Source organism: Rattus norvegicus, chromosome 5 (assembly GCF_036323735.1).
Source record: "Rattus norvegicus strain BN/NHsdMcwi chromosome 5, GRCr8, whole genome shotgun sequence".
Classification (NCBI taxonomy): domain Eukaryota; kingdom Metazoa; phylum Chordata; class Mammalia; order Rodentia; family Muridae; genus Rattus; species Rattus norvegicus.
This window is the reverse complement of record NC_086023.1, coordinates 171,868,581-171,893,189: the sequence shown is the minus strand read 5'-3', so window position 1 is coordinate 171,893,189 and position 24,609 is coordinate 171,868,581. Positions and strand designations below refer to the sequence as shown.

General features: G+C 46.8%; 2 protein-coding genes across 7 annotated transcripts; both read right to left on the bottom strand.

Moving 5' to 3' along the window:
• Positions 1-1,365: 1,365 nt before the first annotated feature.
• Positions 1,366-4,056, bottom strand: Tnfrsf4 (TNF receptor superfamily member 4). The gene is made up of 7 exons (NM_013049.1): positions 3,913-4,056; positions 3,567-3,689; positions 2,921-3,028; positions 2,465-2,531; positions 1,916-2,112; positions 1,716-1,835; positions 1,366-1,623 (listed from the first exon to the last, which is right to left on the bottom strand). The coding sequence occupies exons 1-7, from the start codon at positions 4,040-4,042 to the stop codon at positions 1,553-1,555; spliced, it is 816 nt and encodes a 271-aa protein (NP_037181.1). The 5' UTR covers positions 4,043-4,056; the 3' UTR covers positions 1,366-1,552.
• A 3,306-nt stretch (positions 4,057-7,362) lies between these two features.
• On the bottom strand, positions 7,363-24,599 carry Sdf4 (stromal cell derived factor 4). 6 transcript variants are annotated; one of them, XM_063287105.1, is made up of 8 exons: positions 24,582-24,597; positions 20,546-20,875; positions 17,357-17,493; positions 16,194-16,307; positions 15,279-15,326; positions 8,622-8,780; positions 8,248-8,423; positions 7,363-7,794 (listed from the first exon to the last, which is right to left on the bottom strand). In XM_063287105.1, exons 2-8 carry the CDS (start codon positions 20,848-20,850, stop codon positions 7,618-7,620), a joined length of 1,116 nt encoding a protein of 371 aa, XP_063143175.1. In that variant the 5' UTR covers positions 20,851-20,875; positions 24,582-24,597; the 3' UTR covers positions 7,363-7,617. The 6 variants fall into 6 exon arrangements, with proteins under 6 accessions (XP_063143175.1, XP_038965122.1, XP_038965121.1 ...); XM_039109194.2 differs by lacking the exon at positions 24,582-24,597 and adding an exon at positions 24,233-24,367; XM_039109193.2 differs by lacking the exon at positions 24,582-24,597 and adding an exon at positions 23,978-24,187.
• Between the last annotated feature and the right edge of the window lie 10 nt (positions 24,600-24,609).

Here is a 24,609-nt window from a genome sequence, read left to right as displayed (position 1 = left end):
CCCTCTGGAAGCAAAGCAGGGATTTCTCAGTGGTAGCAGCTGCAATAAACTTTTGGCTGATATCTTAAAAAACAAAAACACAAAAACAACAAAAAAAAAACCTATTCCCCTCCATTTTCTTGCCGGCATTTGTTTAAACCCTTAACTTTCAAGCCCCACGTTTAGCTGCCACTTCTCCCTTGTTGCTGGTGTTTTCTATTTTGTGGGTTCTTCTTTTCCTACCCTTTATCCCCCAATTTCATTCTCTATCACTAGATAGGAAAGAAAGGATAGAGGGGAAGAGAGATAAGAGATCTCTGAATCCAACCACCCCCACCCCCAAGAAGGACCACCAACCCCACCTAACATTTATACCTTCTGAAAAGTTCCCAAAATTCCTAACATCACACGATCGCAGAAACCCTCTTCAGCTGTCAAAACCATGCCTCTACTAGAGCATGAGGCAAATCATAGTCAGTTGCTTCAGACAGTCTGAAGCAGCCCCACATTCCTACACCTGGGCTTAAAATAAAAGCATGTTCTTGTATTTCTGTGTGTGTGGTTTTGTTTTAAGGATTATTCGTTTGTTTTTTTAAGATTTAATTGTATGTATGTAAGTACACTGTCGCTGTCTTCAGGCACATCAGAAGAGGGCATCAGATCTCATTACAGATGGTTGTGAGCCACCATGTGGTTGCTGGGAATTGAACTCAGGACCTTTGGAAGGGCAGCCATCTTAACTGCTCAGCCATCTCTCCAGCCTGCCTCTCCCTCTCCCTCTCTCTGTGTTTAAAGAAACCAAAATTCCAGAATTCTCAAAACGGTTGCTATAAAGGACTATCCCACACTTTTACCATTCATGTGGCAGGAGAGAAGGAACTCTGGCTAGCTGCCTGAGCCACAGGAGTAAAAAGAGGCACCATGTTTCACAAGCCCCTCTGATGACCAGGGTACTCAGGCTCTGCTTGCCAGAGACCTTTCCATTTGGCTAAGTTCTTAGGTCCTCTTAGAGCAGTGGTCCTTAACCTGTGTGTAGACACCCCATTAGCAAATCTCCATCTCAATAATATTTGCATTGAATCATGAGAGCAGCAGAATTATTGTTATGAGGAGGCAAAGAAAGCAATGTTATGGTTGGGGGTCACCACAGCGTGTGACACTGTTAGAGGGTCCCAGTGTTAGGAAGGTTAAGAACCAAGACTGGACTGTCCATCAAGCTGCTAGCTGGCTCCTGGCTCCCCAGGTCCTTTTCCCTTGGCACTCAGGCCTCTGGATTCCATGCTCGTACTCAAACTGAAGTACATGTGACTAAGTGTAGGTCTCTGAGTGGACCTTCACTTTGGCCTAAAACCCTCCCCCACCAGAAGCAGATGCCACCTCAGCTCTAGGGCCAGTGACAGACTCACAGCTGCGAGCATGTTTATTAGGAGTGCCACCAGGCAGGTAGTATGCACAGCATACATGGGAGAGTGCACAGCCAGCCCAGCGCCTAGAACGGTGTGGAGGGCCCTGGCAGGCAGGCATCAGGATATGGGCTGTCTGTGCCCCATAAAATCCACTCCTGTGGTATTGCTCAGATCTTGGCTAGAGTAAAGTGTGTGTCGGTCTGCTCCTCCTGGATAGGGGTCCTGAAGCTGTTTCCCCCTAGGAGAAGCAAAGAAGGGAAAAGCAGTGAGGAGGTATGCCTCATTCCTCAAGGAAGTAAGCTTTACTAAGCCCAAAGTTACGGTACTCACAACAAGGTTTGGGAGTGTTGGGCGATCTCCAAGCCTTTCGGAGCAGGTACAAGGCTAGCAGGACAGTCAAGGGAGCCAGCAAGCCCAGGCCTAGGCCTAGGATAACAGCAAATGCAGGGCCTGTGAGGAGAAGCCAACTGAGTGAACTCACTCACCCTCGAATTCTCTCCCCTATCCTCCATTGGGCCGGTGTCCCTTACCCTCAGGAGCCACCAAGGTGGGTGTAGAGGGCAACTGAGAAGTCCTGGGCCAGACTGTGGTGGACGGGACAGTGGTTGGCCTGAATGTAGTGCGCTGGGTCTCCCAGAGCAGTGTGGCCAGGAGGCTTCTGTCTTCACAGACTGTGTCCAAGCTGTTACTGGCTGGGTGGCGGATCTGCTTTCCAGATAAGGTACAACTGTGGGATGATGGTGTCCATTAGTTAGAGATAGTGGTGGAAGTTGCACTGGGCCATCTTCCATTCTGCCAAGACTTACGCCCACAAGACATGTACCTCTCTCTTCTTCTGTCTTTACTTTGTTTTCATCTCTGGCTTGCTCCTAGCTGGGGGTCTGTACTTTCTTTTTTCTTTTTTTTTTTCTTCCCGGAGCTGGGGACTGAACCCAGGGCCTTGTGCTTGCTAGGCAAGCACTCTACCACTGAGCTAAATCCCCAACCCCTAGACACCACTTCTTAAATGCCCAAACCTTTCTGCTTCTATTCCCTCCAAACCCCAAGTCCGCAGTGCCCTAGCCAGCCACAATACTCACTTGGTCCAGGGCTTGCAGGCTTGGTTGCTGCCTGGAGAAAAGTGGCCAGGGGGGCAGGGAACACAGTCTGCAGCAAAGATGTAAGTCAGCTTTGTGATACTAAGTGGGCCCTGGATGCTGAGGCTGGTGGATGTGGGGTCTGAGGGGAGGGTTAATGCTCATTCCCTGGTGCAAACAGATGCAAAGCTCGGCCTCTGCAAGTTCCTTCCTTCCCACAAGCCTCCCACTGGCACTGACCAGTAGGTTGGCCCTGAGTCCAAGTCTTGGCATGACCCATTGGAAGAGGGGCTTTCAGCAAAGACTAGTTAGAGATGCTGGGGAAGTGACAATGTATGAAGTGGGAACAAGGCTCACTTATACCATTATCATGGACCTTGACTCAAGGGGGCAGCATACATGGACTGCAAGGACAGCCACATGCCTGCCCGGTGTAGGGCCACCCTGAGGCTCGCTCACCAACTCCAAGCTTGTGGCTGCTGTCTTGCCGGGGTTGGGTGCCTGGTCTACACTGGCAGACAGTATCCTCAGTAGGTGTGCAGTTCTGCTTGAGTTCACTTCCACTTCCTAGGGAAGATAAGAGACTGAGGCTCACCCAGCCCTGACCTATGGACGAGGGCAAAACGGACTCCTCAATGGCACAGGAGCAACGCTGGAGCTAAAGTAACTGCTAGCCTGGCTTCTGGCCACTCCTCTAAGACCCTCTTCTTGGCCACCCTGTTCCTCCTGGTCATGTAGCCCTGGAGAAAGCTACGGAGCGGGCACAGTGTGGCTGTGACCTCTCTTTTCCATCCTCCCCCAACTTGTCTCTAGTCTATAACATCTGAATCAGAATCCTCAGATAACCCTGCCACCTCCACACCTGCCTTACTCACTGGAACGGTTTGGGCAAGGCCACATGGACAACATGTGTTCCACCCCAGTTCCATAGGCTCTGGCTGAACTTCCACCCCAGAGGAAATGCCCTAGTTATCAAGGACCCCTTGGTGAACAGGCTTCATCATGGCTTGAGGTTAGCTTTGTAATCACATAGGAAATACGGGCACCCACTGTAGCTGCTTCCTTTCCAACTGGACAGTGAGGGTTAAGCGTAGGAGGCACTCACGGTGGTTGCACTGTGTACACTGCTTGCAGGTGTCGTAATTGACAGCCTCATTGTAGAAGCCAGGCTCACATGGATGACATACAGTGTCCCTGGTGTGATCACAGCGGCTCACCATACCATGGCCTGTAGTGGAGCCCAGAAAGTTACACAGGTCAGTTAAGGCCCAGGACTGTGGATACACAGCACTGTGGCTTTTCCATGACCAGCACTGTCTGTGACACTGTCACGTTTCTGACAACGATCTCTGACTTTTACCTCCACGTCTTGTACCTGCGTCTCCATCACTGTGCCCCAAGAGTCGCCCCTCCCCCACCCTGCCACTACATCCCAAAGCCAGGCTACTCACCTGGCTGGCACTCACGACAGCACTTGTGACCACTGGGGTAGGTATCTTTAACACAGTTGAGCTTCACTGTAACTCCAAGTGAGAGTCCCAGGAGCAGAAATGCTGTGGGCTGCTGAACCCACACATACATCCTTGTCTGTGTTCTGCCTTCACAGGAGTCTGGGGTTTTTCCTTGCAGGATGTGGCTATAAGAACTATGGAGGAGGGGCAAGAAGAGTAGGCGGACAGGCAAGAAGGTATGTGAACATGTTCCTGTGTATAGGGCACAGGCGTGTGTAGTCACATAATAAGCTAAGAAGTGCCGTGGGCCACTGGGGCCTGTGTAGAGAGGTGCAGATGCCCAACATATGCATAGAAAGCACACAAAGAAGCACACACGTGCACACAGGCATTAAGAAAAAGATTTTATTTTTAATTGTTTCTTTTTTGGGGAGGGAGGGTATATTATGGTAAGTATAATGCCCAGGGAAGTCAGCAGAGCTGGCGTTATGGGCAGTTGTGAGCCATTACCATGAGTGCTAGAAACTGAACTTTGGTCCTCTGCAAGGACACACGCCCTTACCACTGGGCATGGCAGTACACCTCTTTAATCCCAGTACTTAGGAGACAGAAGCAGACAGTGCTGCCTAATTTACATAGTTAAGTTTCAGGACAGCCAGATTATGTGAGACAGACTCTGTCTTAAAAACACCCAAAAGAACAGTACAAGCTTAACTACTTGGCCATCTCTCCAGTGTCAATGGATTTATTCTTCCTTTTGTGAGCTGCATGGTGTCGATACTGAGAACCTAATTTGGGTTCTGGCGAGTGGTGTTACTCAGTGAACCATCTTGATGACCTTGTACTCCCCCCTCCTCCTGCTCCCAAATGCTGCAATTTCAAATGTGTGTCACTGAACTCAACATAGGTCTTCTTACATACAAACCACTGCACTGAAGGAGGAAATGAGTTAGCAGGGAGGCAGTGCCTTTACTACACATTTAAGCTGTGATACGACCTAATTATCAATTCCCAAACTAACTGGAAATTTACATGCTAGCTATGCATAGTGCTGCACACCTATAATCCCAGTTTTCAGGAGACAAAGACGTGATGGCTGCAAACTCCAGGCTAGCCTGGGGTATACAGTGGAGAGTCTGTTTAAAAAAAAAAAAAAAGGTGCAGGGAATAGTTGTGCTACTGAATAAGATGCAGGACTGGGGCTGGAAATCCCCTACCTAAGATCACATGTGAGAACAGAAGTCCCAAGTCCTCTCATTGGAAACACCTAACCTGGAAGGTCAGAGTGGGCTAGGAAGTACATGGCAAAACCCAGAATGGGCCAAGTAGTTACAGAGGCTGCCTTCCCATGCTTCTGAAGTACAGGGAGGCTCTAGAGAAGAATCCTCAGGGCATCATGGGCAACATTCTCTAGTCCTAGTGAACAGGAAGGAAGACACGTGGTCTCTCCTGAGGACAGGTGGCTTGGAGGTACTTAGAGTTAGAACTCCGCCCTAAGGTGCCCCTTCCCCCTCAGAACTCTGCTGTCCTTGGCTGTGACACCTGATCAGATGTTTAGCATCTGCACACAGGTGAGCAGAGGTACAGAGAAAGCTGGATGTGTCTCCCATTCCTAGGGACCCCTGCAGAGGATCTGTGCAGGACAGCAGGTCCCTGCTGCTGGAAGCTGCTTCCACCCAGGACCACATGAAAACTTCCAGTTAATAGTTTTCATGGGACTGGAAAGATCAGTAGCTGGCCTCACTGTATCCTCTGAGCTGATGTCCCTAAGAACTGCAGGGAAGACAGCAGTTTGAGGCCCCCACACATCCCTTCAGTTCAAGATAAGAGACCTAAAGCAGCTCCCACACCCACAGGGTGCTGCCCCTTGAGTACCAGACTGGAAGTAATCAGAACCTCTGAAAGTCCAGCTGCTACTATATAAGCTACCTGCCAGGTATCTAGCTGGCTTCTAAGGATACATTGCACCTTCACTGGAGACATGGTCCTGGATGCCATCTCCAGGCCAAGGCAGGAGCAGAGCAGGATGATGGTGGTCAAGTCTAACAGTCTATTGAGAAAACCATATTCAAAAGCAGTGTGACCTACCCCTCTGGGACACCCAGAGGCTGGGCTGTCCTGAGACCCTCCTAATCCAAATTATCATTCTGAGTTCTTGTTTCATCTTTGCCTAGGAACCAGCTCAGGCGCCACCACACTCTAATAATGACTATGGGGTGCCATGATTTGCACCCCACATCCCCAACACATAGAAGTAGGTTCCTGTGGAAAAACTGGGTCACACAGGTGTCTAGAGCAGGCCTGGGATCGTGATGCGGTATCAGCTGTCCTAGCAGAGCTACTCCATCCCTTTTAATACCAAAGCAGTGGTCCTGCGTACCAAAACAAACCTTCAAGAACACTGGCCCAAGGACACTGACCAGCTCAGACTCTGCTGCTGCTCCCAACCTCAAGGCCCAACTTGCTCCCACATAACCTTTCTCATGCATGAAACCCCATCATACTCTTTCACGTCTCGCCTTCCGGTCCTATTCTCACTTCTACCATGAGGAAAATCAATGTTTATTGGAACCTATAGACCCCTTTAACCAGTGTCCACTTGAAAATCTTCTAGTGTGAGGTACCTAGCCCACAATGCTTTTTCTTTTTTTTTTTCACCCCCATCTAAAGAATGACAGTGTACTGCTGGGCAGTGGCAGTACAAGCCTTTAATCCCAGCACTTTGGAGGCAGAGGCAGGTAGGCCAGGGCTACATAGAGACACCCTGTCTGGGGGAAAAAAAAAAAAAAAAAGAAACAGAGAAAAAGAAAATGTGAGAAAAAGGCAATTCGATTTTAAAATGATGATATGTTTTGCTTTTCAAAACAGGTTTTTTTCTGTGTAGCTGAGATCCATGCTATGTCCTGGAACTAGCTCTGTAGACCAGGCTGGCCTCAAACTCAGGTGTCTGCTGTCTCTGCCTCCTGAGTGCTGTAACTAAAGGTGAGTGCCACCACCCCCACCTACTACTGTGGCTAAAGTAATGAATGGCTCTTCTGACAACAAGCATCTGCACTTTCTCACATGGCAGTCAGTGATTCTGCATGTTTCTGAAGAGTTTAAGGAAACCTTCAATGGCCTGACAGATCTTACCAAGAAGCTAGCATCTCCAGAACTGTGGGGCCAATCACTTCCAGAGAAATATAATCTAACTTTATCGTAATCTTTCAGTTTTCAAGGAAATTGCAAGAGCTGCATTATTTTCCACAGTGCGGTAAACACCTGGAGGGGCCCAGCTCAGAGCTCCTGGTCCTGCTGTGTGCAGCACCCTCACCTGAAACAACCACTCCCAGCAGTTCTCAGAAGCAGAATGTAACAACTGAAAGAGATTTGGTCAAGCAAATGCAGCTCAGCTCACGACTGGTTCAGAAGGGCTACTGCCTCAGAACATGCTGGAGAGGACACACAGCCTATTGAGCATATCTTTAATGAACCTGGGCCATGCCATGGCAGGAGCTAAGCCAGAGCATATGGACACAACAGAAGAAGGAAGGTTCTGGAACAGCACTTTGAGGGACTTATGGTAGCCCTCAGACACAGGGTAGGTAGCATTTTAGACCCGATCTGGACCCAGTCATCTACAGGTCTCACTGGACCATAGCCTCCTCCAAGTGTGGGAAGGGGCAGACAGCATACTGGCGACCTGGTCCCAGTTGAGGGGTCTGCTCAGAACTCTTCATGCACATTGCGGGCATAGTCCATCAGCTTGCTGCCCGTGAAGAACTCACTGTACTTGAGGATCTCCTCAGGCTCCAGATGGTGATTCTGGTTCTCATCAGCAATGGCAATCATCTGTTTTGCTTCATTGAGGGCATTGTATTCATTCATGGGGTCCATGTAGTTCTGTGAGATTCAGGCATAAGTCAGTGACCTATACCTGATACGGGATCAATAAGGTAGCCCTGTGCCCACAGCTGCCACGCCTACATGCCAGCCCAAGGTCACTTGAGAGGTGGGGCTAGTATGTGTTTTCTCTTCTGGTCCCATAAGGGGCCATACGAATCACTTAACACAGGGCTGGGAATGTAGCTCTGTGATAGAACAACTGTTTAGCATGTTTAAAGGCCCTGGGTTTCATCCTAAGCACCAAAACAAATTCCCAGATCCCTTCCACAGACAACAGGCTTCACAGGACCTTCCCATCTCTTCAATCTGAACATTAATGCTGATGCCCACTGTCTCAGGTCATCATGTAGGCAACCCCCTTTCTTCTGGTACCTTGAAGTAGGATTAGCCCACAGCCTCCAAACCCAGGGCCCTTCCTGGGAGACAACATTGATAAGCCCCCTTGCTCACCTCCAACTCCTCCATGGTCACAATCCCATCATGGTTAGAATCAATCAGTTCCTCAAACTCTTTCTTCCTGTCTTTCACCCAGTTGTCGTCAATGTCTTGGCCTTGCTGGTTCTCAACAGTACCCACAGGCAGAGAGATGAACTCAGGCAGAGACAACTGCTTATCACCATCCTGGTCTACAGAGAAGGGTTTGAAGGGAGGTAGTGTTCAGCTGGGGCTCTATCTAAAATTCACCTCCTTAGAACTCAAGAACCTCCTTAGAAAACAAATAGGTCGGGCCAACCTCCCCTGGGGCCTGGTATCTTCTTCCAATGTTCCCAGCCCATTGGTCACCCTCAGGCCTGAAACAGTGTCCTAGTATGGAAAGGCCTTACCCAAGTCCCGAACGATCTCTTTGACCATGAACTTGAGCATGCCCCGGCTGTGCTCAGGGTGAAGGAATGACAGGAACTCGTCCTCAGTCAGCAGCAGGTCTGCAGGAGGATTGTCTGCCTGATACCAGCGATCTCTGAGGTTCCCAAGGACTTCCTGTGCTGCAAGAGGCACATCTGTGACTATCCAGGCATGCTGGACACTAATGCAAGCACTCATAAGGCTCCAAAGGCTTTGCTTGAACTGAGGAGGGTCAAGACAAAGGGTGCTGGTTCACCCAGAAGAACCTGAGGAGGGGACAAATAAAACCCCCAAAGACTGCCCAACCTGCCGTCCTTACACACTCCAAGCTGTTTATTCCTCGGCAGAAATGGAAATTTCACTGAGATGGAGGGTGACTCACTCTTACTGATGTCTGTAGGAACAAAGGGGTCACTTTTGTTCCTCTCTACGTCTCTCATGTGCATTATCACTCAGAGCACAGAATGCTGAAAACCCAGTTTCTAGAAATGACTGAGGTGGTGAGCTAAGCTTCCCATGGACTCCCCTTCCTCTTCGGAACAATGGTTGCCTATGTATCCTCCAATGTCCATGTTCCCAGGGCAGAAATGATCTTTCTCCATCTGGAATTCAACATAGCCAGTGACCAAGTCCTGGTGTCTAGGTTTCCAGGTTGCCCAGCTCTAAGAACCTTAAGAATCCCTGCCTTCTTTCATGGCCTTACCCTACTGTCCTGAGTCTGTCTCTGGCCATATCCTGACTATAACAGTTCCTCCATGACCCATCAGGTACCTGATCACCACAGACAGACCAAGGGGCCTACATGCACAGTATTTTCTGGGTTAATCTAACCTGAGTAACAGGGCTCATTTAAAGGATGATGGGGAATGGGATTATGTTGGCACAACCCTGTAGTCCCTGTAGTCCTGGGAGGCTGAAGCAGGCAGATCATTTGAAGGTCTGTCTCAAAAAGCAAAAATAAAAACTAAAAATGTGATATAAGGCAGACTTCCCTATCAGGACTTCACCATGCACTGTGGGAGATATAGGCCTCCCTTCTAGGATCTTACCAACTCCTAAGATCTCCCCAGACAATCAGAGGCCTTTCAATGTGCTATGGTCAAGGATGTGACTTGTCTCTCATAGTCTAGGGCATTCAAACACATGAATCCAAGCAATGTTGTGTGGGGAGGTTTAGGAGGTGAGGCCTTTTTGCAGAAAGTATATCACCAAGGGCAGGCTTTGAGTGTTTATAGTCTCGCTCACTTCAAGACACGCTGTCTGCTTCATGCCAGAGGCTCAAGATGCCCACCATTATGGACTCTAACCCTCTAGAATCATAAGCCCAAATAAAATCTTTTCTGTACATTCCTTGGTCGTTTTTTTTTTGTTTGTTTGTTTGTTTTTTGTTTTTTTTGTTTTTTTGTTTTTTTTGGTTCTTTTTTTTTTTTTTTTTTTTTTTCGGAGCTGGGGACCGAACCCAGGACCTTGCGCGTCCTAGGTAAACGCTCTACCACTGAGCTAAATCCCCAGCCCCTGTTTTTTTTTTAATCATAGCAACAGAAAAGAGACTAGTAGAGAGGTTGGTACCAGAAAATAGGGTGTTGCTACGAAGAACCTGACCTGTTGGTTTGGGGAAGAATATGGAAGATCTGGGAACTCTGGAATTAATAGGGCCACAGGAACCTGAAAGACAGTGGTACTAAGAGCAATGCTGACGGTGGAGGCCCAAAAGGTTTCAGAGGGAAAGAATGTTACTAACTGGACTAGACGGCATTCTGGTGATGTTTTGGCAAATAATCTGGCCCCTTTTGCCACTGTCCCAAGAACTTGCACAAGGATAAATTTAAGGTAATAGAACAGAAGCTGGAGGGATGACTCCAGCACTAAGGTTACTGACTACTTTTCCCAGCTTCCATTATGGCAGCTCACAATGTCTGTGACTCTACTTTAGGGAATCAGGGAAAGGGAATCTGACATCTTCTTCTAGTTTCCATGGATACCAGAAACGCATGTGGTGCATATACATACATGTAGGGAAAACACACACACACACACACACACACACACACACACACACACACACACAGAGTAATGGGCTTTCTTTGTAATTTCTTTGGCAGGGATTTTTAAGACTGTATAATACTAAATCTGTGGTACAGTTATTAGTATTTATATAACAAGTCTACAATAAAAACATGCAGGGAAGAAAAAAAATATATAAAATGTGTAGTTTGGAGAAAAGAAATATACTAAGAAGCTTAGTGTTATAACTAAGACATGTGTGCAGGAAAAGCTAGTAATTTGTTAAGGAGATTAGTGTCATTAAAGAGAGGCCTAATTTGCCCTGGAGCAAAGGGCAAGATCCCATTTGGCTAAGCTTCCAATATACAAAAGGAAAAGGCCTAAGAATTTCCTGCTCCTAGAAAGAAAAACAAAAACTGCTATTAACATGGTTCAAAGGGGAACCATCCTGTGCTGGCTTGTGTTATCCACCATGTGGCACTAGCTTTAGAAGCATAAGAGATCCAAGGGTGAAGAGGTGATAAATTCCCTCTCTACAATCTAAAACCGAGGCTGAGACTAGGCAGCTTGTGGCAGGGAAGCTCTGTGTGAAATCCCTGAGAAGTCACTGAGTGAAGGTGTAAAAGTGAAGCTGGGTTGTGGTAGAAACCCCATGATGTTGAAGATACCAGACTTGTAAGGTACCTGCCAAGGAGAGCTGCATACAAGCAGTTGAATCAACCCAAGAGAGACATGTATGCTATAGGCAGCAAAGCAGAAGGGACAGTGCCATGTAAGTCCTTTGATATTGGACATGGTCCTTTGATATTGGACATGGTGCTACAGGATCTGGTATTTGCCCTGCTGGATTTCAGTCTTACTTTGGTCCAGTATTTTCTCACTATGTTGCCTTTTCTCCCTTTTAGAATAGTACATTCTGTGCCATTATATGTTGGAAGTACATAATTTGTTTTTTATTTTACAAGGCATTACAGTCAACAGATTGCCTTGTAACTCAGAAGAGACTTTGGACTTTTACACAGTGCTTATGTAAAGACTATGGGAGAGAGAGTGATTTGCTTATAAAAATAGGATTCCTGTGAGATTACAACTGTGTTCAGTCAGCCCAGAAAAGAATGTCTGTTGAGACAGTCTGTCACCCAAAACAGTCAAAGCTGGAGAGATGGCTCAGAATTTAAGAGCATTGTCTGCTCTTCCAGAGGTCCTGAGTTCAATTCCCAGCAACCACACAGTGGCTCACAACCATCTGTGATGGGATCCGATGCCCTCTTCTCTCTGATGTTCTCTTCTGGCATATAGCCATACATGCAAACAGAGTACACTCATACAGACACACACACAAAATACATAAATAAATAAATCTTTAAAAATAAAAAATCAACACAGTATCTTCTGTTGAAGGTCAGACCCTGATCTTTTTCTGCCTCCAGTTTACTCTGCCTTGGAAATCTAGAAACAGGGAGCTGACTATAGTGATACATGTCTTTTCGCGGCACTAGAGAGGCCAAGGAAGGCAGAGTTCTGTGTTCAAGGCCAGCTAGGGCTTGAACTCAAACAAACAAACAAACAAACAAACAAACAAACAAACAATGACTATGGAGACATTTGAAGTTGAATTAAAAGCATTTTGCACTACTATCATAGGGGGTCCTTGAGAACCAGAGAAAATATAGACAAAAAAAATAGTCTTATAGGCTAAGCAGTGCCCCATTCTTAACAATCTGAACACACATGAACTTAAACACATCCTCCTACAAACCCTCTCTGCTTAGTAAGCCTTCCCAGAGACCTTGAAGGACAGACAGATGTGGTTTAGTCTTTGTCAAAATGTTTATGTGAAACTTGGCAACATCCTGAGTAACCCCACCCACCATCCAAGACATCTTTAGAATCTCACCCTAAGCTTTAGATTTTTTTGTGTATGAATGTTAGAGGTTTAGATTGTACATGTATGAATGTTTTGCCTGCATGTATGTGTGTATGTCGCATATGTGCCTGGTACACAAGGTATCAGATTCCCCTGCAACCAGAAATAACAGATGGCTGGGAGTCACCATGTGGATGCTGGGAATTGAACCCGGATCCTTTGAAAAAAGCAACAAATCCTCTTAACTACTGAGCCAACTCTGTACCACCTTAAGACTTTAAAATAGGGGCTGGAGGGATGGCTCAGTGGTTAAGAGCACTGATTGCTCTTCCAGAGGTCCTGAGTTCAAATCCCAGCAACCACATGGTGGCTCACAGCCATCTGTAACGGGATCTAATGCCCTCTTCTGGTGTGTCTGAAGACAGCTACAGTGTACTCATATAAATAAATAAATCTTTAAAAAAAAAAAAAAGACTTTAAAATAACCAATGAAATTGCAAATTGTCCTATATGAGAGAGAAAGAAAGAAAAATCCTAACGAGAGCTGTTTCTCTGTAGTTGAGGCTTGGGTTTTTTAGGAACAGAGTTCGTTTTGAACCTATGCATACACATTAAAGCTATTCTTTTCTGGGGCTGGGGATTTAGCTCAGTGGTAGAGCGCTTACCTAGGAAGCGCAAGGCCCTGGGTTCGGTCCCCAGCTCCGAAAAAAAAAAAGAACCAAAAAAAAAAAAGAACCAAAAAAAAAAAAGCTATTCTTTTCTGAAAAAGTCTTGGTGTTCTCTCTTTTTGATCAGAGCCTTACAACATTATGATATCATCATGAGACTATAGGGGTGAGAAGTGGAATGCAGTGGTTTTAATGAGAAATGATCTAGGCATAATGTTTTGAACACCGTAAAGTTTACCCCTGTGTTACTCAAATCTTGTTTCAATCTGGACACGACATTGTGATGCTTATACCAAGACTCTAATGTCTCAAGTTCATGTAAACAATTCTTACCATTTATTCTCTGCCTTGTCAATAAATGTTGACCACCCAGTACTGGGTAATCAGAATAAAGAATAGGGCAGGATGTCTGCCAGCACAGGAAGGACAGAGGGAGATCAGATCAACCAGGAGGATGGAGGGATTAGAGTGATGAGGAAGGGGTCTGGAGAAAGAATGGAAACATTCCTGAAGCCCAAAAAGCCAGATCAACAATAACATATGAGTAACATGGGGTGGGGCCGGGAGGTACATAGCTTAGCATAGTTAAAGTAGATCACTGAACTGCTCGAACTACTGAAGTGCAGTTTTAAATAAATCATGGCTTTTCTGTGTGGTCACTGGGGACTAGCATAAGGTAAAGAGATACAGTCACCGATTAATTCACTGCTTACATTTATATTAAAGATAATTCTTACACATTTTTTTCTTTTTTTCCGGGGCTGGGGACCAAACCCAGGACCTTGCGCTTCCTAGGTAAGCGCTCTACCACTGAGCCAAATCCCCAACCCCGTTAAAGATAATTCTTTTACAAGCACCTCTCATGTGATCCTCAGTTGATGATACTGTTATGGGAATGTGGGGGTTTGAATAGGTTTGGCCCCATAGATTCATGTATTGGAATCCTTGGCCACACTGAGTGGCACTATTAGGAGGCCTTACTGGAGGATGTGGCCTAGTTGGAAGAAGTGTGTCACTGTGTAGGTGGGCTTCCAGGGCTCCTAGTGCTCAAGCCACACCCAGTATGGAACAGTCCCCTTCTGGTGCCTTTAGATCAGGGTGTAGAACTCTCAGTTCCTTCTCCAATACCACATCTGCCTGAATGTTGCCTTGCTTCCCACCAGCCCCAATTAAATGTTGTCCTTTATAAGAGTTACCTTGGTCATGGTGTCTGTTCACAGCAATGAAACCCTAACCAAGACAAGAAGGTTTTGGAGGTGAGGCCTTGCTGGAAGTAATTCACTGAGAGTGGGCTTTCGAGTACTTACAGCCTTGCCCACTTCCAGTTCACTCTCTGCTTTATGCTTGCATTCAAGGTGTGAGTTCTCAACATACTGCTGCTTACCACTGGTCACCAGGATGGACCCTAATCCTCTGGAACCAGAGCTCAGATAAAGTCTTTCTAAATTGCCTTTGGTAATGTTTTACCACAACAGAAAACTAACTAGTACACAGGCTCACGAAGATCAGATGTGGCTGAGTAGGGACCTCAGGCATGAAGACCTTTGATGGTTGTCTTATGGTTTCTATGGCTAGAATGAAACACCATGAACAAAAAGCAAGGAGGGAATGAAAGGGTTTGTTAAGGGTTTATTCCCACATCACTGTTCATCACCAAAGTAAAAGGGCCAGAGTGAGACTACATCCCAAAGAAGTCACAGAGGGACTGCTGTGAGGGCACCAAGCTTCCTGAAGCTCTGAGAAGCATCTTTGAAACTGACAACATCCTGGACAGGCTCATACTAGTCTCACCAGAAGAACAGGACAAGGGCCCTCAAGACCCTCCAGTAAGCAGCAGGAAATGAAGGACAACTAATGGAAACCCAAAACACAATAAGGGGAGGGGAAAGCAGACAACTGCTTTAGGAAGAGAATAATTGAGGAAATTTAAGAAAGGATAGAACTTGGTCATTTAGGGTTCCTCTCACCAACAATCCCAGTACTGGAGAAGCCGAGGCAGGAAAACTGCAACAAATTCAAGGCCAACCTCACCTACAGTGTGATATCTTGTCCAAAAACAAAACAAAACAAAACAAAAGGCTAGATAGTGGTGCACATGCCTTGACTCCCAGCACTCAAGCAGATCAGTCTCTGAGTTTGAGGCCAGCCTAGTAGAAAAAAGAAAAAGAGAAAAAAAACTAGAGAATAAAAGAAAAGTACAGAATGATAATACTGTGGTTCCTCGTGGTCAGTACGTTTCCAGGATTTCTGTGCTGCCAGATAGGTATGAGGTGCTACTTTACACTGGCCTCTACTGAGGTCAGCTGCACAGACAGGTATTACGATGTGCACATCTGCCAAGAACGGTGTGTACTGTGACTAACCATGAGTGGCATATGGAGAATTACAGGACACCACAAGTCCTAACCCTCCAGGAAAGCGCTGTGAATGAATCACTAAATTTGGCCAGGGAAAGAGGTGAAGGGGAGGGGCCTAGGACTCGAGGCAGTAACAAGTAAGGTCCTTTTTTTTTTTTTTTTTTCTTTTTTTTCGGAGCTGGGGACCAAACCCAGGGCCTTGCGCTTGCTAGGCAAGCACTCTACCACTGAGCTAAATCCCCAACCCCAAGGTCCTTTATTTATAATTTATAAACTACTTATCCAGATTTCCCTTCCTGACAATTGCCCCTGAGGACTTCCCAGTTCTCTCTGAGTCCTGTGTGCCCCAGTACGCCTAACATTATCTCCAAACCAGACTGTCCACACCTCACCTGGAAGTGACATCACTCTTGAGGTCCCACGACACTGCTGAATGTAGTGGATGCCATTGCCCAGCTTTTGTGACTCAAGACATTGACAAAGGCTGCTCTTTCTACTAAAGACCCCTCTTGCTGGATTCAGGTCCTCCCTGCCTCTACTTTAAAGCACCGGATCCCAAGTCTCAAGCCAGGCCAGAGTCAGTTCTCCACTCTTAGCCAGCCCACCCTATACCAGCACAGTGACCTGACATCCAGCTGGCTGGTACCCAGCACTCACTCTCCTCATCCACTTTGAGCTCCTCGTGATTCTTGATGGCATCGGCAATCTCCCTTTCATTGTGGCCTTTGCTTGCCAAAAACTTCACTTTATATTCATCCCAGGACACATGGCCTAAAAAGAGATCACCCGTCAAGATACTTGGCAGGGAAGGTCATGAAAAAGACAGTTATTTTAGGACATCTGCTAGAAATCCTGAGCCACAGGCAGGGGAAGCTGAGCTGTGTGCAGCCCCAGATATCCTGCCAGGGTGGCATTCAGGGGCAGAGCAACCAATACCCAGAGCCCACAGCTTTAGGCGGGATCCTGTACCAACGTCTTCACCAGCAGAATCAGCTGGATTTTTCATCCCTCAGGGCCAAGAGAGATACTGGCTGGCGGCATATGACAGAAGAGCACTAGAAAGGAACCCCAAACTTTTTTTTTTTCTTTTTTCTTTTTTTCGGAGCTGGGGACCGAACCCAGGGCCTTCCGCTTGCTAGGCAAGCGCTCTACCACTGAGCTAAATCCCCAACCCCAGGAACCCCAAACTTTTAAGAGATACTGAGTGGTTTTCGTTTATGAGAAGTAGTTTCAGTATGTAGTCCAGGCTGGCCCTGGTATTTTATTTTATTCTATTGTTTTTCAAAACAGGGTTTCTCTGTCTAACCTCAGCTATCCTGAAACTCACTCTGTGGACCAGGCTAGCCTGGAACTTAAGAGAGCCGCCTGCCTCTACCTCCTGAGCACTGAGACTAAAAACACGGGCCACACCACATAGCTGGGGAGATGGCTTCCAGGTGAAGCATTTGCTGTGCAAGCATGCGGACCAGCATCCATGTAAAACTGCGTAGATGTGGAGGCCCATCTATAATCCCAGCACTGAGAGGCAGACACAGGGAATCCCTGGCACAAGTGGTTATACACATGAAAGCGCATAAACGTGGAATCTTACAAAGACATACTTACGTTAATGCGGTGTTTGCTGTGTCCTTTAGTTTCCACAAGCACACAGCTACCATCAGAAACTACCTCATGCCTTGAGCATCCCTAGCCCTACTGTGCCCTCTTCTACTCTTTTGCTCCTTGGCCTGGGGACCTCTCTCGGGTTCCACCCATAAGGCTGGGGTCTCCTGCCTGACCTGACCCACCTCACCCAGCTCTACCAATTGGGCTCACTGTACCATCACCATCGGGGTCCACAGCCCTGAAGTGTAGTTTGTTCTCCTTGACAGCCTCCTGGAAGTGCTCTGCTGTTTTCTCCATAATCCAGTGCTGCATCTCCTTAGCGCTGATCCTCCGGTCAGTGTTCACATCTACCCTATAAGCAGGCAAATGACAGGCATCAGGTCGGGCTCTAGGCTCTCAGCAGAAAGGCAAATGCTTCTGTTTTCAGGAATTACACACAAGTAGCTGTGAACCTGCCACGAACTCACATTCCATTTGGAAGTGTTATGGAAACCAGAGGCTGGGGGCTCACTAAAGGCTACAGGCGAGGACCAGGGGCTGTAAGGAAAATTGTATAAATTGTATGGGAGCAGTTAAGTCAGGAGCTGCTACTTAAGGACAAAATAGATCATCACTGGGAAGAGACTTTCCCACTTGAGATACGATGGATGGAATTAAAACCCTTTGTTCATTTATTTATTTAGTTTAGTTTAATTTTTCAAAATAGGGTTTCTCTATGTAGCCCAGTCCTATAGAGCAAGCTGACCTTGAACTCAGAGACACACCTGCCTCTGCTTCCTGAGTGCTGAGATTAAAGGCACTACCATACCTGGCTCATAACCCTTCTAATCATAGCAGTTCACATACCTCAGCTAAACCACACAAGCACCTTCACAGGCAACAAATGTATAACAAAGTCCCTTTGGAAACCTAACATTTTGCCCAAGAACAGAACCCAGGTCTTAGTGACAGAGATCTTGGGATTTAGGGATAGATTACAGGAACTCCAAAACTAAACACACTTAGTAGAGTGAGTATCAGAAAGAATCTGCATCAAAACTAATAAAATGGCTCAGCGAGAAAAGGCCCTGCCACCAAGCCTGACGATCTGAGTTTTATGCCAGGAAATCACATGGTAGAAGAGAAGAGCCAGGTAAGCTGCCCTCTATTTCCATTCTCTCTCTCTCTCTCTCTCTCTCTCTCTCTCTCTCTCTCTCTCTCTCTCACACACACACACACACACACACACACACGCGCGCGCGCACACACACACACACACACACACACACAGAGAGAGAGAGAGAGAGAGAGAGAGAGAGAGAGAGAGAGAGAATAAATTTTTACTGCTGTGAACAGACACCATGACCAAGTCTTATAAAGAAAAACATTTAATTGGGGCTGGCTTACAGGCTCAGAGGTTCAGTCCATCATCATCCAGGCAGGCATGGTGCAGGAGGAGCTGAGAGACCTACATCTTCATCTGAAGGCTGCTAGTGGAAGACTGGCTTCCAGACAGTTAGGACAGGGTATTAAACCCACGCCCACAGTGACACGCCTACCCCCAAAAGGCCACACCTCCCACCAGTGCCAGCCCTGGGCCAAGCACATACAAAACGTCAGTCTGCCCACCTAAATCCTAACTCAGAAAGATGCAACTTCCTGCTTTTGTTTTCTTCTGTCTCTTTCTTTTGGATGCTCAGAACCTAGGAATGCTTTTTCGGAATCTCTGAACCTCCTTACTAGTTTTCCAAGGCCCCTTCTGTTTTGTGTAGTTTAAAAACCTACCACCTTCTGGGGAGCTGTAGAGCTAATACAGCCCCTCCCAGCTCATTTTTGCTCCACTGCGTCCTTATCAATTATCTCCGACTCTCCTTCTGCCCTAAACTTAACGGCTCATTCCATCTAGCCCCTGCCAAACATCCTTGGCCACTCGCATAGAGGCAGCCACAAGCCCTAGCTCTCGCTAAGGTCTTACATGATTATTACATCCTTCTTCCTCCAAAACATGACAAAAAGCCCCTCTCCTCCCTTACGTCTGCCTTTTTTCTTCCTGGGACTCAGAAGTCCCACCTATACCTTCTGCCCAACAATTGGTCACCAGTATTCTTTATTGACAAATCAAGGACCAATTGAGAAACAAGGTTAACATCAGAACCTCTCCTTACACCTTTCCTCCTTGTTCTGTGGCTGCCTGCTGCCATGTGGCAGACCTCAATGCCAGTGACTCAGATGGCCTTTTTCCTTCCTTGCATGTTCTGCTTCAGGGTCAGGCTTAGGGCAACTGCTGAGATTACAGCTTGTCCTCCCTGAGTTATTTTTCCAGAAACCTTTATCCTAGCACTGAGAAAGCAGAAAAGGAGCCAGCTGTAATGGTACACATTTTTAACCCCAGGATTTGGGAAATAGAGGCCTGCTGGTCTATATAGCAAATTCTAGGATAGCCAGGGCTATTTAATAGAGAGATCATGTCTCAAAAAAACCACAATGCAAGCAAGCAAGTGGACAAGCAAGCAGACAAGTAGAATTAGATAGACCAGTTGTGAGTTCAAGGCCAGCCAGGGCTACACAGTGAGATCTTATCTCAGAGGAAAAGAAAGGAAGGAGGGAGGGTAGGGACCCAAGCAAACCAGCCTGTGTCCTCCTCCCCCATCAGCTCTTAACTTATTGATTTGTTAGACCTTTTCCTAGGCAGCCCTGGGCCAGCCCTCCTCTACCTGAAATTATAACCTGCTAAGACCACTTTACTTTCGCTTGGCCTGACTTTATGCTTTTCAACTGATAGTCTAGTTCGAACAGTAGTGCACAACAAAGTCCTTGAGAGGTAGGGCAGGGGCAGAAGTTTATTCTGAGGCCTTCCTGGCCATGAGGGCTTGGGCATAGCTAAGCAGCCTAGCTTATCTTATCGAAGTACAAGGTACTAAAATGTGGTTTTCAACCTTCCTAACACTGCAACCCTTTAGTACAGTCCTCATGCTGTGGTGACCCCCAACCATACATTATCTACCTTCCTAACACTGCAACCCTTTAGTACAGTCCTCATGCTGTGGTGACCCCCAACCATACATTATCTACCTTCCTAACACTGCAACCCTTTAGTACAGTCCTCATGCTGTGGTGACCCCCAACCATACATTATCAACCTTCCTAACACTGCAACCCTTTAGTACAGTTCCTCATGCTGTGGTGACCCCCAACCATACATTATCATCTTTGTTGCTACTTCATAACTGTAATTTTGCTGCTATGAATCACAATGTAAATATCTGTGTTTTCCGATGGTCTTAGGCAACCCCTGTGAAAGAGTCACTCATCCCCAAAGGAGTCATGACTCTGCTGTGCTAGAAGAATACTAGGGCAACTAAATTATCATCTCGAATGCTGAGTCCCTTAGCATGCATTTGCAGGGGACATTATGAGACACTTACTTGGAAAAGATGACCATTAGCTTCCTCCTGCTTCTCCGTGGCTCTGAGTCCTCATCAAACCCATCCATGTCCTTTCCCAGGAAAACCTCCTGATGGAAGTCCTTATTGAGGTGTCCATCCATCTCCAGCTTCACCCCATTCAAGTGGTCTGGGGGTATGATCTCATTTTCATCCCTGTTGGCTGCTCTTTCCCGAGAAAATGAGTGGTTGGCAGGTCTAGCAGTTGCATCCATCAGAAGGACAAGGCCCAAGAACCAGAGGCCATGAGCAGCCAGACCACAGAGGGACCTCTGCCTGGACGTCATTGCCGCCAGCCAGACCACGGGACTCCTGCAAGGTGTGAACCAAGAGCTGGAGTCAGAGGTAGCAGCAAGGGAGAAAGGAAGGTTCTGGGTTACTAGCACTGCCAAGAAAGCTGAAGGCTGATGGCAGGCTCCACAACCTGGTAAGTCTACAAAGAAGACAGACCAGGCCAGGCTAGGTTTTGCTACTTTGTGAGTTCTTCTTTTTCCCATCCTTTATCCCCTCTGGTTTCACTAGACAGGAGAAAAAGGAGGAGAGAGGGGTGAGAAAAAGAGATCTCTGAATCTAATTTCTTTCTTCTTTGAGCACCACTACTAACAAACCATAACCAACCCCCTGAACAACCACCAATCACACCTCTCGGGGCCCTAGCATTTACATATCCTCTGAAAAGTTCCCAGAATTCCAAATGTCACACAATAGCAGAAACTATCTGCAGCTGGTAAAACCTTGCCTGTGCTAGAGCACGAGGCAAATCAGTCAGCTGCTGTGGAGAGCCCAAAGCAGCCCCACATCTTTATGCCTGGGATTAAAATGAAAGCACGTCTTTACAATATTTGTGTTTTTTAGAGAAACCAAAATTCCAAGTTGTCACTACACACCTTTTATCTCAGCACTTGGGTGAATTTCTGTAAATTTTAGGCTGGGTCAGCCTGGTTGACAAATCAAATTTCAGGACGACCAGCGCTACACAGAGAGATGTTGTCATCAGGAAATGTTGTTGAGGAAGAGGAGGAAGAGAGAGGAGGAGGAGGAGGAAGACAATGATGGTGACAACAGACCCACCACAGTTAAGTGGAAGCAAATGCTTCGTTAAACATATTTATTTTATATCATGATTTAATAACCAGGACCAACCAAATATTCAAGCAGGGTATGGTGACATTCAACTTTAATCCCGGCACATAGAAGGTGGACATAGGCTAGTTCAAGGCTAGCCTGGTCTACATTGTCAACTCCAAGCCAGCCATGGATAAACATTAAGATTCTATCTCAAAAAACAATATATGTATCTGAGGGGTAAAACACTTGTCTGGCATGCTCAAGTCCGAGGGTTGATCCCCAGCACTACACGAGAAATAAAGAGGGAAAAGTGAAAAAGAAAGTTTCAAATGAAGTTTTTACTTTTTAAAAAGAAACTGAAGGAATGTTCTTGGCTGCACTGAAGTTGCAGCACCTCCACATGCTGATTTATCCTGTACCCCGACCCCACGCACCAACAGTACGACGGAGTAAATCTGACTCCGTCCCTCCCTAATTACTATTATAGTATTTATCATGTGACTGTGGTCACTCACTCTCCAGATCCCAACTTAATCCCAGAGTTCTGTGACCTCGGTTAAGTCATCTGACCTTTGCTGTAGAGAGAACCTCTTATAAGCATTACCTGTCAATAAAAAAGCTTATGGCCAACGAACTGAGGCAGAAAATAGGAGGTGGGACATCTGGCAAGGGTAGAGAGAATTCTGGGGAATGCTCAAAGATTTGCCCTGGACTGATGAGGAGACCAGGAGAGGAAACCAGGCAGGTAACTGAACCCACGTAAGAGTAAAAGGGATAGTAAGTTAAGAGCAAGTCAGAGAAGAAGCCAAGACTTATAGTGTAGGCATTCATTAATAATTAATTAGTCTTGGAGTTGTTATTTTAGGGAACAAAGTGGTGGGGAAGAAAAACTTCTTTTTAACACTTGGTGGTGCCTATTTCTCACTACTAGCTCCCCTATTTTCCACCTCAGGATTTTGTGTGGGTCTGGGACCTTTGTACACTGTGTGCTGAGCATCTGAAAACTGTGGTCACTAGCAAACAGTTGCACCAAACTGGCAAGACTACCTACAATCTACACTTGTGCCTGCACCAACATTTGTCTTCAGTCACGTTCACCAAAGAGCGACAGCAAACTTGAAGTGTTCAGGCAGTCTATTTTGAACACAGAACATGGAAATCACATTTACTTTTTCCAAGAATCTATCTTCCAGTCAATTTGCTGGACTTCTTGGTACAGCCTGGTCCCACCTATGTGTGGTAGCTGTCTCTCCTGGAAAGGACCCTGTCTGACTTAGCTTCTTTATCCCAACACTGCCAATCTATCAGAATCTAAAAAACACTCAACCAATGCTGTCTCCAGAGACACTAAACACTACTCAAAAGCATAGCATAAAGCCATTGGACAGTTGTTAAGGTGTGCCCTGGGACGTACAGCCAGGAGCCTGTGCTCCTACGTCAGGATTTCAAGGAGTTTCATCTTGTTGTGGCTCCTACACACATCCATTCCCAACAAGTAGTCAAAAGGAAAGCTAGGGACACCTGCAGTGGAGGTGACAGCCGTACCCCTTGACCTGCCAATCAATCTCAGTCAGTCAAATGATATACATGTCAAAGTAAGTCACAACTGTTCTGTACATTATAATTCTGATGAAAACAAACTATATTTTTTGTTGGTTTGCTTGGTTTTGTTTTTGTTTTGAGACAGGATCTCACTATCCAGCCTTGCTTGATCAGGAACTTGCAAGTAGACTAGGCTGTCTTTGACAGTGTGCCAATTACAGGTAGAAGAATCAATAGTTCAAGGCCAGCAGCCTCGGCTACATACTAAAGTTCAGGCGGGCTACATGAAACCCTGTCTCTAAACTAACAACAACAAAAGAAGAAAGACCATCAAAGTCTAAAAAAGAACAGTATAAAACCATCCAAAAGCTATTAGGGGGCTGGTGATTTAGCCCAGTAGTAGAGCATTTGACCAGCACTTATGGTGCTGGATTCTATCTTCTCCAGCAACACAAAAATGGGAATGTAAATAAAACCTGGCAGTAAGAAAGTGAAATGAAAAAGCCTTTAATTCTAGCGCTCGGGAGGCAGAGGCAGGCAGGCGATCTCTGAGTTCCAGGCCAGCCTGAGTTCCAGCGGGGCCACTCTGGTCTACAGAGTGAGTTCCGGGACAGCCAGAGCTACACAGAGAAACCGCGTCTCGAAAAACGTCAGCAACAAAAAAAGTAGGTAAAAGCTCTGTTGATTTAAGAACTACATTCAATAGCACCAGCGAGAACTACCACCAAACCGGGCCAGGTATGAAGGTTTTACACAGGCCTTCAATTCCAACTCGTACTACTAGAACTCATGGCGCACATTTACCAAAGAGGAAACCGAGGCAGAGATGCTGGACCACAAGTTGAGGTCACAACGCCAGTCGGTAACAGAGCCCAGAGCATCAGTTACTCCGCAGCACAGTGAGTTCCGGAAGAAGCAACCGGGTAAGAGGGCGGGAGCACTCTTAAAAGGGTGGCCCGCGGGGTCAAGCCGGCTCAGGCCTGACGCGACCCAAACGCTAGACGAATGGCCTCCCAAGCCCGCCCCTCGCAAAGCGACTGCAGGGACCCCCTCACTCACCCCGGCTTTCTGATACGCCGGGTCTGGGGAGCGCAGTTGGGCGCCCGCGAAGTCATACGCGGAACTCGGCTCAGGCCGCCGCCATCTTTCTTCCGGGAAGGGGCAAATAAGACAACCGGGAACCGTGAGAAAAAGTACAGCCTCGGGCACGAATCTCGAAGCCACCATCTTTCTAACGGGCGGAAGCAACCTCTGAGAAACAACCAATAGAAATGGCGCGCGAGGTCACGTGTCGATCATCTTTGGACCAGCTCTAGCCTTCAAAGCCGCCCTGGATATCAGCTCCAGGGAGTCTAAGCGCCTAACCCCCGTGTGCCTTGGGGCTCCTCCCACGGTTACCAGGCCTAACCTGCCACGCCGGTCTCCGGGTCGCGCAG